This window comes from Eurosta solidaginis, chromosome 4 (genome assembly GCF_040869045.1).
Source record: "Eurosta solidaginis isolate ZX-2024a chromosome 4, ASM4086904v1, whole genome shotgun sequence".
NCBI lineage: Eukaryota > Metazoa > Arthropoda > Insecta > Diptera > Tephritidae > Eurosta > Eurosta solidaginis.
The window spans coordinates 33,382,911-33,397,158 of NC_090322.1; the positions used below are offsets into that span (position 1 = coordinate 33,382,911).

The window sequence follows — 14,248 nt, forward strand, 5'->3', positions numbered from 1 at the left end:
CACCCCTCTCATTATGGTCCACCCCTGCTGAAACAGCAAGTTTCCTTGTACTCCCGTTAAAGGATGTTGATGACAATTTGTGATCGGTCGCACCTATTGGATGGCGCAAAGCACTACTACAACAACAACAACAACTACTCACTGGAAGAAGCTACAGGCCTGCCAAGATACTGCCTTCAGAACCGCCACGAGTTGTCTTCTTATGTGCCCAGAACACCATCTACATAATGAGGCGAGAATGCTCCCCATCAGGGAGAGGGAATAAAATGCTAACCAAACAGTTCCTGTTGAATACCCAGAAACCTGGGCATCCCAACAGACATCTGATTAATGAGCCAACACCGCCCAGGGGCTTAAGGGGTAATCTCCATAAGTATTATGAGGAAATAAGGCACCCGAGAATGCAGCCGTATGAAGCAAAAAAACACAAGCAGGTCCTCAGTGAACTCCACAAACAGGCGTCGGACCTCTATGTGAGGAATTGCCCGGTGAATCCTGTACTCAAGGAACAATACCCTAAACTTGCAGAAGAGGAACGCTCACTCCCTAGGGAAACGCGAGTCACTCTAGCTCAACTTCGATCTGGATCTGTAACAGGTTAAACTCTTACGTATCTAGAATCAACCTCGACATACAAATTGTATGCCCAGCTTGCAATCTGTCCCCACATGATACCAACCATCTCTTCAATTGTAATGTGGAGCCAACGCCTCTAACACTCCTCCCATTATGGTCCACCCCTGTTGAAACTGCAAGTTTCCTTGGACTCCCGTTAGAGGATATTGATGACAATTTGTGATCGGTCACACCTATTGGATGGGGCGAAGCACTGCTACAACAACAACAACAACAGGTTGAAGATGCCATCGTCATGCTAAACCATCTAAATAAAGCCATGCCGATGCTTAAAAAACTAGGAAAAGAGGGATTTAATTATCTAGCGCATGTCTTCAACCTGTCTTTGTCCACCCTCGTCATACCCGAAAAATGGAAAATGGCCAGGGTGGTTCCTCTATTAAAGCCTTGGAAACCAGCTAACATAGGAGTTTCTAATATCTGATATCTCTCCTATCGCCAGTAGACAAGAACCTGAAGCCATTTTGCTTCTCTATTTCACTGTAAATTTGCGTCTAGCCAATCATCAACATGGCTTTCGAAAACTACATAGACCACCACGCTAAACGCCATTGACATGCAAATAAATTGCGGATTACATCAAAAAACCCACCACAGGACAGTACTAGTTGCGCTAGACCTATCAAAATCTGGCATGACTTGGAAGGGTCCTCCCTTCCTCCAAGTCTCAAAAGGTGGACCGCAAATTATCTGTCATGTCAGCAAGCATCGGTACAATTCAGGAACATAACATAGGGGTTACACAGGGTGGTATCAAATCACCGTTTTTCTTTATCTTCTACATATCGAAGCTACCTTCGTCTAATAGCATGATTCAATCATGGGGCACAAGTGTCTACTTGACGTTATCTTCCATGCAGTGTAAGGGCAGTATACGGAATAGGAGTTTGCTCTGTTGTTGTTGTTGTTGTTGTAGCGATAAGGTTGCTCCCCGAAGGCTTTGGGGAGTGTTATCGATGTGATGGTCCTTTGCCGGATGCCGATCCGGTACGCTCCGGTACCACAGCACCATTAAGGTGCTAGCCCGACCATCTCGGGAACGATTTATGTGGCCACATTAAACCTTCAGGCCATCCCCTCCCTCCCCACCCCCAAGATCCATGAGGAGCTTGGGGTCGCCAGAGCCTCGTCTGTTAGTGAAACAGGATTCGCCGCGGATAGGTGAGGTTCACAATTGGATTTGGAGAAGCTATATATTGCGCTGGCAACCTCAAGGGTTGCGCTACACACCCCTTGAATCTGGTATTTTAGTCGCCTCTTACGACAGGCATACCTACCGCGGGTATATTCTGACCCCCTTACCCGCTGGGGTAGGAGTTTGCTCTCTGTGGCGTTAGTTGCACAGCTGTGATGCTGACGAACTTTGCGGTTTGGATTCATGGAACAAGTGGCGGTGGACACGTTTACACCCATCTATTGCAAATTCTTTACGTTGTCCACAGTTGCGAGTAGTGTGGCTGGTCTTTAGACAAGCAACACATAGAGCACATTTCTGCCGCTGTTGTTTTTTTATCCATATGAAGAATTACCCGGCGCTTCGGTTCATGAGTGACAACTTGACTTTCATCATGACCGGTGCAAATAACATTGGCTAGAAAAGTGAGCCATTCACTGAAATGCGATACTGTAGCTGTATTGTCACAGCGTACACATTGGAAGCTTCGATATAATTTCGTCTAGTAACGCTGGGGTTGAAAAGTGATGCTCGGCTCTGGCTGACTGCAGAAACGTACAAATGTTTCTATCTTTAATAGCAAATGGAATTAATTTGCTTATCGCATTCTCAGAAATTGGAAAAATTTATTTTATTTGCTGGAGCTGACTACTTAGGATCTGTTCCGGACGACCATATCTGAACTTTAGTTTAGGACCATCTCATCGATAACACTCCCCAAAGTCTTCGGGGAGCAACCTTATCGCTACAACAACAACAACAACATGAATGGATGAGCAATGCTAACATAAGCTTTTTCGGTTTTCGGTTGAGACCACGGATTCCCTACTCCTACAAAATGACCTAAATAATCTTATCGAATGGTGTAAGGCCAATAATCTCTTTCTTAATATTAATAAATGTTTTCATATGTGATGTATATTAGAACGATCTTCCGCCATCCTTTGTCAAATATGGTTTTCATGTCTTTTTCTAAATCATCTAACTTACACTCTACCCTCTCGGCTGCCTTCTGTCAATGAATTTATTGACTTAAGTGTTACTTTTGATACCACCATTGTTTACTATTAAATAAATTTTACAGTTTAAGTAAATTTTACAATGGATACCACTTTTTTTTTCGTCAATCACATCTCTTATATGCTCCCCAAGGTTTACAGAAACCTTGCCTTTCTTCGTAGATATGCAAAAGACTTTAGGGATCCCTATACCGGGAAGGCTCTTTATACCTCTATTGTTCGTGCAAAACTTGAATATGCCTCAGTTGTATGGAATCCTATATATGCTGCCAGAATTGAAAGGGTTCAAAGAAAATTTATTCGTATTTATCTAACATTTGGGAAAAATTTAAACGTGACATCAGGACGGACAAGGCGACAGCTGTTTCGAGTATACCTTTTTATTCGTTTTTGTTTAAATTCACTCAACTTTGATGACCCAATTCCATCCTATTACTCGCGCTGCTTGCTCATAAATCTCCAACCTCTCGAATCCAGAAGGGTAGTACATCTGCTAATGTTCGTCTATGATCTCATCGCGGGCTCTCTGGAATGCTCGGCTCTCTTAGCTAAGGTATTACTTAATGTACCTAACAGGAGTCTTAGTACATTTTTACCATTTGCGTGCTTGTAGGGCTAATTAATGTAGTTTTGACTCAATATTTCGCGCGCTTACTGAATTTAACAGACTCTTCGAGGAGGTTTTTTATTGATTTCTCTTTGCCGAGAAATATTTTCGAGTTGTTGTTGTTGTTGTTGTAGCAATGCTCGCCCCACCTAATAGCCGCGACCGATCACAAATTGTCATCAATATCCTCTAACGGGAGTCCAAGGAAACTTGCCGTTTCAACAGGGGTGGACCATAAGGAAAGGGGTGTTAGAGGCGTTGGTTCCACGTTACAATTAAAGAGATGGTTGGTGTCATGTGGGGACACATTGCAAGCGGGGCATACATTTTCTATGTCGGGGTTGATTCTGGATAGGTAAGAGTTTAACCTGTTACAGTATCCAGAACGAAGTTGAGCAAGAGTGACACGCGTTTCCCTGGGGAGTATGCGTTCCTCTTCCGCGAGTTCTGGATATTTTTCTTCAAGTACTGGATTCACCGGGCAATTCCCGACATAAAGGTCCGACGCCTGTCTATGGAGTTCACCAAGGACTTGCTTGTGTTTTTTCGCTTCATACGGCTGGGTTCTCAGGTGCCGTATTTCCTCAAAATGCTTACAGAGATGACTCCTTAGGCCCCTAGGCGGTGCTGGTTCGTCAATCAGATGTCTGTTGGGATGCCCAGGTTTCTGGGTATTCAACAGAAACTGTTTGGTCAGCATCTCATTTCTCTCCCTGATGGGGAGTATTCTCGCCTCATTATGCAGATGGTGTTCTGGGGACATAAGAAGACAGCCCGTGGCGATTCTGAGAGCAGTATTTTGGCAGGCCTGTAGTTTCTTCCAGTGGGTAGTTTTTAGGCTTGGCGACCATATGGGTGACGCGTAGCACGTAATCGGCTGGCTAATTGCTTTGTATGTGGTCATGAGCGTTTCTTTATCTTTTCCCCAGGTACTGCCAGCAAGGGATTTGAGGATTTTATTACGGCTCTGAATTCTCGGAACAATTGCGGTTGCGTGCGCACCAAAATGTAGATCCTGATCAAACGTCACACCCAAGATTTTGGGGTGTAGGACAGTCGGTAGCGTAGTGCCATCGACGTGGATGTTCAATATGGTCGACATTTGGGGCGTCCATGTTGTAAATAAGGTCGCGGAAGATTTAGTCGGTGACAATACCAGGTTTCGCGAGGCGAAAAAACTGGAGAGATCAGGGAGATAGCCGTTTATTTTATTGCATAGCTCATCGATCTCTGGGCCTGGACCTGTGGCCATTATTGTGCAGTCATCGGCATAGGAAACGATTGTGACTCCTTCCGGTGGTGAAGGTAGCTTAGATATGTAGAAATTAAACAAAAGTGGGGATAGGACACCACCCTGTGGCACCCCTTGTTTAATTCTCCTTGGTTTTGATGTTTCGTTTCTGAATTGCACCGATGCCTGCCGACCACCCAGATAATTTGCGGTCCACCTTTTAAGACATGGGGGAAGGGTTGACCCTTCCAGGTCTTGCAGTAATGAGCCATGGTTGACCGTATCAAGGGCTTTTGATAGGTCTAGCGCTACGAGTACTGTTCTATGGTGGGGGTATTGATTCAAACCGCAATTAATCTGGGTGCTAATACATTTAGCGCGGAGGTAGTGCTATGGAGTTTTCTGAAGCCATGCTGATGAGGGGCTAGCTGCAAATGTGCTTGGAAATAAGGGAGCAAAATGGCTTCAAGCGTCTTTGCCACTGGCGATAGGAGAGATATCGGACGATATGACTCACCTATGTTAGCTGGTTTCCCAGGCTTTAGTAGCGGCACCACCTTGGCCATTTTCCATTTCTCGGGTATGGCAAAGGTGGAGAGAGATAGGTTGAAGACATGCGCTAAATATTTGAAACCCTTTTTCCCTAGGTTTTTAAGCATCGGCATGGCTATGCCGTCTGGGCCCACTGCTTTGGATGGTTTAGCGCAACTGTAATGGACTAACTGGGAAGATTACGTCGATTTCATGAAGCGGCACAACGTCCGCATTGCTGCGATTCAAGAGACTAAACTCACAGCAAGATCTGCATTGCAGACCTGCTCTGGTTATAATGTCCACAGGAAAGACCGCGAGAGCGGAAATGGAGGCGGCCTCGCGTTTATTATACACCACTCTGTGCAATATCATATATTTGATCCTGGCATCGACCGCAGTGACAATGTCTTAGAACGTCAAGGCCTATCTGTCCGGTCAGGCGATGCAAATCTAGAAATCATCAACATCTACATCCCTCCTGTCACCTGTTGCCCCAGTGGATACCGCCCTAATATCGAGGCCTTACTCACTGGCAACAATCGCATTATCTTAGGCGATTTCAATGCCCATCACGACCTATGGCATTCAAACTTGCGGGCGGACAGTAGGGGTGAGATGTTGGCGGATCAAATAGACGAAACGACGTTCTGCACAATAAACGGAGACGCCCCCACACGTATGGTAGGAAGCTGTCATAGCTCGCCAGATATCTCAATCGTGAGCGCAGAACTCGTAAACTGCGTCAACTGGCAGCCGATGGTAACATTGGCATCCGACCACCTGCCCATACTTATTTCGTTCGAGCGTACCGCCGACTTCATCGTCACCGAAAAACGCACTTTCATAAACTTCAAAAAAGGAAAGTGGGAAGAATATAAATCTGCAACAGACAGCAGCTTTGCTGCCCTCCCTATCCCGACTGATGCCCGCCAAGGGGAGCGTGCCTTCCGTAAGGTCATTGAATCCGCCTCGGCACATTTCATTCCCGCCGGGAGAATTCCCGAAATCCGGCCCCACTTCCCGGCGGAGGCCGCGAGCTTAGCGAGGGAACGCGACCTTATAAGACAGCTTGATCCAGGCGACCCCCAAATAAGGGATATAAACCAACGCATCAGATTGCTTGTGGACGAACACAAGCGGGCGAAATGGGAAGAGCACCTAAGAGGTTGTAACCTCTCTACCGGTGTAGGTAAACTTTGGTCCACCGTAAAGTCCCTATCGAATCCGACTAAGCACAAAGACAAAGTTTCCATCGCCTTTGGCGATAAGGTCTGTCGGATGCGAAAAAATGCGCGAGCGCTTTCTGCCGACAATATATAATGCATCCTACGGTCGACAAAGATAGACGGAGAGCCAATAGACACGCACATAAACACAAACTCAGCGCGTCACCAATTACCATCACCGCTAGAGAGGTTGAGGACGCCATTGGTCGCGCTAAACCATCCAAAGCAGTGGGCCCAGACGGCATAGCCATGCCGATGCTTAAAAACCTAGGGAAAGAGGGTTTCAAATATTTAGCGCATGTCTTCAACCTGTCTCTTTCCACCTTTGTCATACCCGAGAAATGGAAAATGGCCAAGGTGGTCCAGCTACTAAAGCCTGGGAAACCAGCTAACGTAGGTGAGTCATATCGTCCGATATCTCTCCTATCGCCAGTGGCAAAGACGCTTGAAGCCATTTTGCTCCCTTATTTCCAAGCACATTTGCAGCTAGCCCCTCATCAGCATGGCTTCAGAAAACTCCATAGCACTACCTCCGCGCTAAATGTCATTGGCACCCAGATAAATTGCGGTTTGAATCAATATCCCCACCATAGAACAGTACTCGTAGCGTTAGACCTATCAAAAGCTTTTGATACGGTCAACCATGGCTCGTTACTGCAAGACCTGGAAGGGTCCACCCTTCCCCCATGTCTTAAAAGGTGGACCGCAAATTATCTGGGTGGTCGGCAGGCATCGGTGCAATTCAGAAACGAAACATCAAAACAAAGGAGAATTAAACAAGGGGTGCCACAGGGTGGTGTCCTATCCCCGCTTTTGTTTAATTTCTACATATCTAAGCTACCTTCACCACCGGAAGGAGTCACAATCGTTTCCTACGCCGATGACTGCACAATAATGGCCACAGGCCCAGGCCCAAAGATCGATGAGCTATGCAATAAAATAAACGGCTATCTCCCTGATCTCTCCAGTTTTTTCGCCTCGCGAAACCTGGCATTGTCACCGACTAAATCTTCCGCGACCTTATTTACAACATGGACGCCCCAAATGTCGACCATATTGAACATCCACGTCGATGGCACTACGCTACCGACTGTCCTACACCCCAAAATCTTGGGTGTGACGTTTGATCAGGATCTACATTTTGGTGCGCATGCAACCGCAATTGTTCCAAGAATTCAGAGCCGTAATAAAATCCTCAAATCCCTTGCTGGCAGTACCTGGGGAAAAGATAAAGAAACGCTCTTGACCACATACAAAGCAATTAGCCAGCCGATTACGTGCTACGCGTCACCCATATGGTCGCCAAGCCTAAAAACCACCCACTGGAAGAAACTACAGGCCTGCCAAAATACTGCTCTCAGAATCGCCACGGGCTGTCTTCTTATGTCCCCAGAACACCATCTGCATAATGAGGCGAGAATACTCCCCATCAGGGAGAGAAATGAGATGCTGACCAAACAGTTTCTGTTGAATACCCAGAAACCTGGGCATCCCAACAGACATCTGATTGACGAACCAGCACCGCCTAGGGGCCTAAGGAGTCATCTCCGTAAGCATTTTGAGGAAATACGGCACCTGAGAACCCAGCCGTATGAAGCGGAAAAACACAAGCAGGTCCTTGGTGAACTCCATAGACAGGCGTCGGACCTTTATGTCGGGAATTGCCCGGTGAATCCAGTACTTGAAGAAAAATATCGAGAACTCGCAGAAGAGGAACGCATACTCCCCAGGGAAACGCGTGTCACTCTTGCTCAACTTCGTTCTGGATACTGTAACAGGTTAAACTCTTACCTATCCAGAATCAACCCCGACATACAAAATGTATGCCCTGCTTGCAATGTGTCCCCACATGACACCAACCATCTCTTTAACTGTAATGTGGAACCAACGCCTCTAACACCCCTTTCCTTATGGTCCACCGCTGTTGAAACGGCAAGTTTCCTTGGACTCCCGTTAGAGGATATTGATGACAATTTGTGATCGGTCGCGGCTATTAGGTGGGGCGAGAATTGCTACAACAACAACAGGATGACAATTTGTGGGAGGGACGAAACAAATTAAATGGGGTCACACTGAAATGACAGTCCTTGGTCGGGAAAAACCCCGAGTCGCTCCGGTACATAGAACCGACTGCCTTGGGAAGCGATATTTTCGAGTCAACTTTGGAAGTTTATCTCTTGCAATATCTATTTGTATTTGTTTATTTGCTTACGCTATTCATGTTTTCACATTTTTGTGTAGTTATAATAATTTGTTTATTTAGTTTTTAATTACTTTTGTTCTAGCCTGTAAGATTATTTCTGATCATAAATTAAACATAAACAAACATTTTACCGGTTGACTTAAGTCGGATATGAACCAAGTCCTACACACTATCGCCGAATAAAACTATAGTGGCTACCGAAAAAATCGGATTTTTTTCCTGAAGTTAACCCGCGCCCTCCTCCTCCCCTCAAATGCCTATCAGGATCCGCCCACGACTTTTAACACAACAAAAACACATTTTTGGAAGTATATAAGCCAAAGTTTTTATTCCAAAAGCAGTCGACCACATTTGTATGTTTATAACAATTTATTCTAAGCGCGACCAAAGTGCGCCAAATCAGGTGTGCTGATTAACTTCAGATAGAAGAAAACATTTTGCTAATTATACACGACATTATTACAGTAACGGCACCTTTCACTCATGGACTGGGACGGGACACTGCTACAAGTAGCAGTAATTGCAAGCAGGAGTTGATACTTTTCCTCAGCAGTTGTATTCCAAACTTCGGAAACGGCGGGGCCGAATCTAAACTCGTTGGGAGTCATTTTCTTGAAGTTTATTAAATCAAACATTTCTTTCAATGTTTTTCCTGGAACTAAATTTACGTCATTTGTTTCATTAGAATCGCCCATTGTAAAGGTACTATGAGAATCGATCTGGCTTGTATTAAGTGGAAATTCCTCCATTTTTAGTCGGTGTATCTTAGCATAATTTTCAATTAAACAAAAGCGTTCTGTCTCTTTAAATTTAGAAGAAAGCGCCTTAAGCAGTTCGTAAAAATATAGTGGATCCAAATCATAAACTGACGTATTAGTCAATAACTCTTTAGATGCATACGGGAAGTTTTTTTCAATACTAGCCCAAGTATATATTGAACCGTTGTTTTGGAATGAAGTAAACCATCGTCCTAATTTATTTTGGTATTCAAAACATTGTAAGAAATCATCAAAGCTTGTATGCTTTTCGGTAATAGTTTTTTCCATTTTGATATGGCAAGCATTGAGAAGTTTGTCGAGCATATAATAATCCGCCAGATAAGCCACATGCTTCAAGCGTTTCAAGCTTAAGTTTTCAACCGAATCAGTTTTTTTGAAATAAATATACTCTAACACTACTTTAAAGTCGATGTAATCCAATATATTTTCCAAAGGTATATTGAAACTTTCGTCTGCTTTGCAATCACTGAACATACTTGCAAAAACAGTAGACGCACGCGCCAGTACAGATTTATGCGCTTCAATAACCTTAGCGTTCCTTCCTTTTCCTATTACGAAGCTACAATCTTCCCGCGAAGTTTTCTGGCAGCTTAACTTTTCGCTATATTAAAGCATATGTAAGTAATTTAAAAAATGAATTTAAAGCGATATAATTGATATTAATTTACCTGTTTTTGTTTTTGATTTTGATACGCTTTGGCATTGTGGATAACTTTGGTGGATAATACAAGTGTGACCATCATTGTAAATTTTACCAAGTAGCGCAACTAACAGCTGATCGGTGAAAATTCGCACATTCACACGCACAGTTCTCGACTCAGTTTCAAAAAAAAACTTTAGATTATTTAATTCAAATTTTAAAGTGAGATAATCCTTGCCAATTTATGTATACAGAATATATATGGCGGTTTTGTTGTTATTAAAACAATAGTTTTATTTATATTAAAGCTTTTATCATTTTTTTTTTAACTTTGAAAACCACCGAACACCATTCCTTCATTATATGACATTCGACTGCCTAGTCCACTGCCTTCCACTCTATTCACAACATAACCTCTATTTAAGCTGCCAAACTATATAGTAAACAATGGTATTAGCAGTCGACCCCTCAACTAGACCATTGTTTATTATATAGTTTGGCAGCTTAATTCGAGGTTATGTTGCGAATAGAGTGGAAGGCACTCGCAGGCCGTGAAAATAGGCACTCTAATGGGGTGGAATGAAGAACAGTACGAAGACCAGAGTTGCATTGGATCAATCGTTGCATCAATATTAAAGATAAATTTAGAAAAAATAATAAAATACTTAAGTATAAGCAAACAATTTCTTTCAATTACTGCAATTAAGGTGTCCTAGATGCTATATATTCCAAAATTATAACATTTTGTGTCTGTTTAAAAATTTAACTTAAATTTCCCTAAGATTTCCGTAATATGGCCATTAGTTATGTTTGTGTGTGTGTGCAAATTTTGAGCAATCAGATGTTAGTTGCGCTACTTGGTAAAGTTTACAATGGCTTATGCTTTGCAATATGCATTTGTTATCTTTGATGCATTTACGAAGTCAGCCGCCGTTTCAGATAGCATACACGCGCTGTCCTTTTCAATTTACTTCACCTGGTGATTCCACCGTGGCCCTAACCAACAAATTAAAAATTTATAGGAGAAACAGAAAAATATATTTTTACATACAATACATGCAGATAGATGCATAACTCCGTTGTTATTGGTTATAACTCTCTATAATTTTTACGGGGGGTGTATGTAAAAAACGTAGTTTTCAAAAATGTTGGTTAGGGCCATTGTAAATTTTACCAAGTAGCGCAACTAACAGCTGATCGGTGAAAATTCGCACATTCACACGCACAGTTCTCGACTCAGTTTCAAAGAAAAACTTTAGATTATTTAATTCAAATTTTAAAGTGAGATAATCCTTACAAATTTATGTATACAGAATATATATGGCGTTTTTGTTGTTATTAAAACAATAGTTTTATTTATATTAAAGCTTTTATCATTTTTTTTTTTAACTTTGAAAAATCTCCGAACACCATTCCTTCATTATATGACATTCGACTGCCTAGTCCACTGCCTTCCACTCTATTCGCAACATAACCTCTACTTAAGCTGCCAAACTATATAGTAAACAATGGTTAGGGCCTTTGTGAATTTGGTAATAGTCTAGTTCATTGTAAACCATTGTAAACTTTACCAAGTAGCGCAACTAACATCTGATTGCTCAAAATTTGCACACACACACAAACATAACTAATGGCCATATTACGGAAATCTTAGGGAAATTTAAGTTAAATTTTTAAACAGACACAAAATGTTATAATTTTGGAATATATAGCATCTAGGACACCTTAATTGCAGTAATTGAAAGAAATTGTTTGCTTATACTTAAGTATTTTATTATTTTTTCTAAATTTATCTTTAATATTGATGCAACGATTGATCCAATGCAACTCTGGTCTTCGTACTGTTCTTCATTCCACCCCATTAGAGTGCCTATTTTCACGGCCTGCGAGTGCCTTCCACTCTATTCGCAACATAACCTCGAATTAAGCTGCCAAACTATATAGTAAACAATGGTCTAGTTGAGGGGTCGACTGCTAATACGCTACCAAAAATATCGATAGAGGTGTCAAACGACGCGTCTTGACATTAGTATTAATAATCCGAAGGCGGAGAATAAAAATTTTAACTCGTTCAAAAGATATTAAACCGGAAAAAGACCCGTGGTACCTCCGAAACCGGGGGTCGGATCTATAGTATTTTTGCGCAGAACACCTTTCTGCGTTGGCGGCCTTCGGCCGCGCTTATAAAAAACAACCCTGGGCTACGCCATGCCAAGTCCGGGTGTGTGGTATAACCGTGGCTACCGCCACGGAGATGCACAATTTTTTTTGGTGGGTACTAACACAACAACCTCATGGAAATCGCCAACTTCAACTGCAAATATCTCCGGACAGAGATAAAATTTTTCTTTTCCGCCATCGGATTCTTGTTCTCGAGATTAATACGCGTTTTTTGACACCTCTCGATATTTTTTGTAGCGTATTAGCAGTCGACCCCTCAACTAGACTATTACCGTGAATTTAGCTACCGATGTCCACTTATACCATGGTCCTACTCATTTTTGAAAAGCCCGAGAATTAAAAAAAATTTAATTTGTATTTTGTTTCAAAGTTTTTAATCATAAGACAAAAATACACCGAAGGTGATTCTTAACGTTATTGAAATTGCCAGCTTCAACTGCAAACATCTTCGAGCAATGTTAAAATTGGTCTGGAGTAATTTTTCACTTCTGTGAGATATGTCATATAGATCTGTGGCAGTAAGGACACGTTTTATGATGAGGTGATGATTTGGTCAGCAGTTGTATTCCAAACTTCGGAAACGGCAGGGCCCAACCTAAACTCGTTGGCAGTCATTTGCTTGAAGTTAATTAAGTCAAACATTTTTTTTAACGTATTTGCTGGAAGTGAATTTTCGTCACTTGTTTCATTAGAATCGTATATCTGGCTTGTGTTAAGTGGAAATTCCTCCATTTTTAGTCGGTGTATCTTAGCATAGTTTTCAATTAAACAAAAGCGTTCTGTCTCCTTAAAATTAGAAGCAAGCACCTTAAGCAGTATGTAGAAATATAGTGGATCCAAATCATATACTGACGTATTAGTCAATAACTCATTAGATGCATACGGGAAGTTTTTTTCAATACCAGCCCAATTATATGTTGAACCGTTGTTGTGGAATGAAGTAAACTGTCGTCCTAATTTATTTTGGTATTCAAAACATTGTAAGAAATCACCAAAGCTTGTATGCTTTTCGGTAATAGTTTTTTCCATTTTCATATGGCAAGCATTGAGAAGTTTGTCGAGCATATAATAATCCGCCAGATAAGCCACATGCTTCAAGCGCTTCAAGCTTAAGTATTCAACCGAATCAGTTTCTTTGAAATAAATATACTCTAGCACTACTTTAAAGTCAATGTAATCCAATATATTTTCCAAAGGTATATTTAAACTTTCGTCTGCTTCTTTGTAATGACCGCTGAACATACTTTCAAAAACAGTAGACCCACGCGCCAGTACAGATTTATGCGCTTTAATAACCTTAGAGTTCCTTCCTTTTCCTATTACAAAGCTACAGTCTTCTGGTGAAGTTTTTAGGCAGCTTAACTTTTCGCTATAGCTGGAGTTGTAAATGCATTTGTATGTTATTTAAAAAATGATTATATAGCGATATAATTGATATTAATTTACCTTAAATTATTCCAGTTCTCCATAATGTTGTTTAGCACAAATCAATCATTATAAATTTTACCAAGTAGCCAAGGCGAATTCAGTAGAGGTGGTGTTATCCCAACAGCTGATTGCTTCTTTTTGATAATTTTCCATACAAAGCCTTGTACAAGAATATGTCAGTTAATCGAAATCAATGAAAATTTTCTTTTGACTTGACATTCTTCTGCACGGCGAATTGGTTGAATTCGCTTTGCCACCACCTGGTATGGATTTACCTTGCAAGTAGCGCAACTAACAGTTGATCGGTGAAAATTCGCACATTCACACGCACAGTTCTAGACTCACGTTTTAAAAAAAACTTTAGATTATTCCCAACTAACATTTAGGTTAGAAAACGATTAGAAGACGAATCGAATTCTAATGTATTTCTCTAAAGTAGAAGGTTAGAGGACGATTTGCGAAACTGTTGCGAATTATAGCATTCTGGACAAAAAGGGGACTTCGTTCTCGATATCGAGAAAAGGGTTAGAATTCTAAGCGAACTCTAACGTCAAATTCTCATTCTAATGAGAATTTTCAAGTGATGCGCA

The 14,248-nt window shown here is 41.9% G+C and overlaps 2 protein-coding genes across 2 annotated transcripts; both read right to left on the reverse strand.

The window, feature by feature from the left end:
* Nucleotides 1-8,929: 8,929 nt before the first annotated feature.
* On the reverse strand, nucleotides 8,930-10,371 carry LOC137247801 (uncharacterized). The gene is made up of 2 exons (XM_067778748.1): nucleotides 10,078-10,371; nucleotides 8,930-10,010 (listed from the first exon to the last, which is right to left on the reverse strand). Exons 1-2 carry the CDS (start codon nucleotides 10,110-10,112, stop codon nucleotides 9,071-9,073), a joined length of 975 nt encoding a protein of 324 aa, XP_067634849.1. The 5' UTR covers nucleotides 10,113-10,371; the 3' UTR covers nucleotides 8,930-9,070.
* Nucleotides 10,372-12,566: 2,195 nt separating this feature from the next.
* LOC137247802 (BTB and MATH domain-containing protein 42-like) lies at nucleotides 12,567-13,880 on the reverse strand. The gene is made up of 2 exons (XM_067778749.1): nucleotides 13,677-13,880; nucleotides 12,567-13,605 (listed from the first exon to the last, which is right to left on the reverse strand). Exons 1-2 carry the CDS (start codon nucleotides 13,697-13,699, stop codon nucleotides 12,762-12,764), a joined length of 867 nt encoding a protein of 288 aa, XP_067634850.1. The 5' UTR covers nucleotides 13,700-13,880; the 3' UTR covers nucleotides 12,567-12,761.
* Nucleotides 13,881-14,248: the final 368 nt, after the last annotated feature.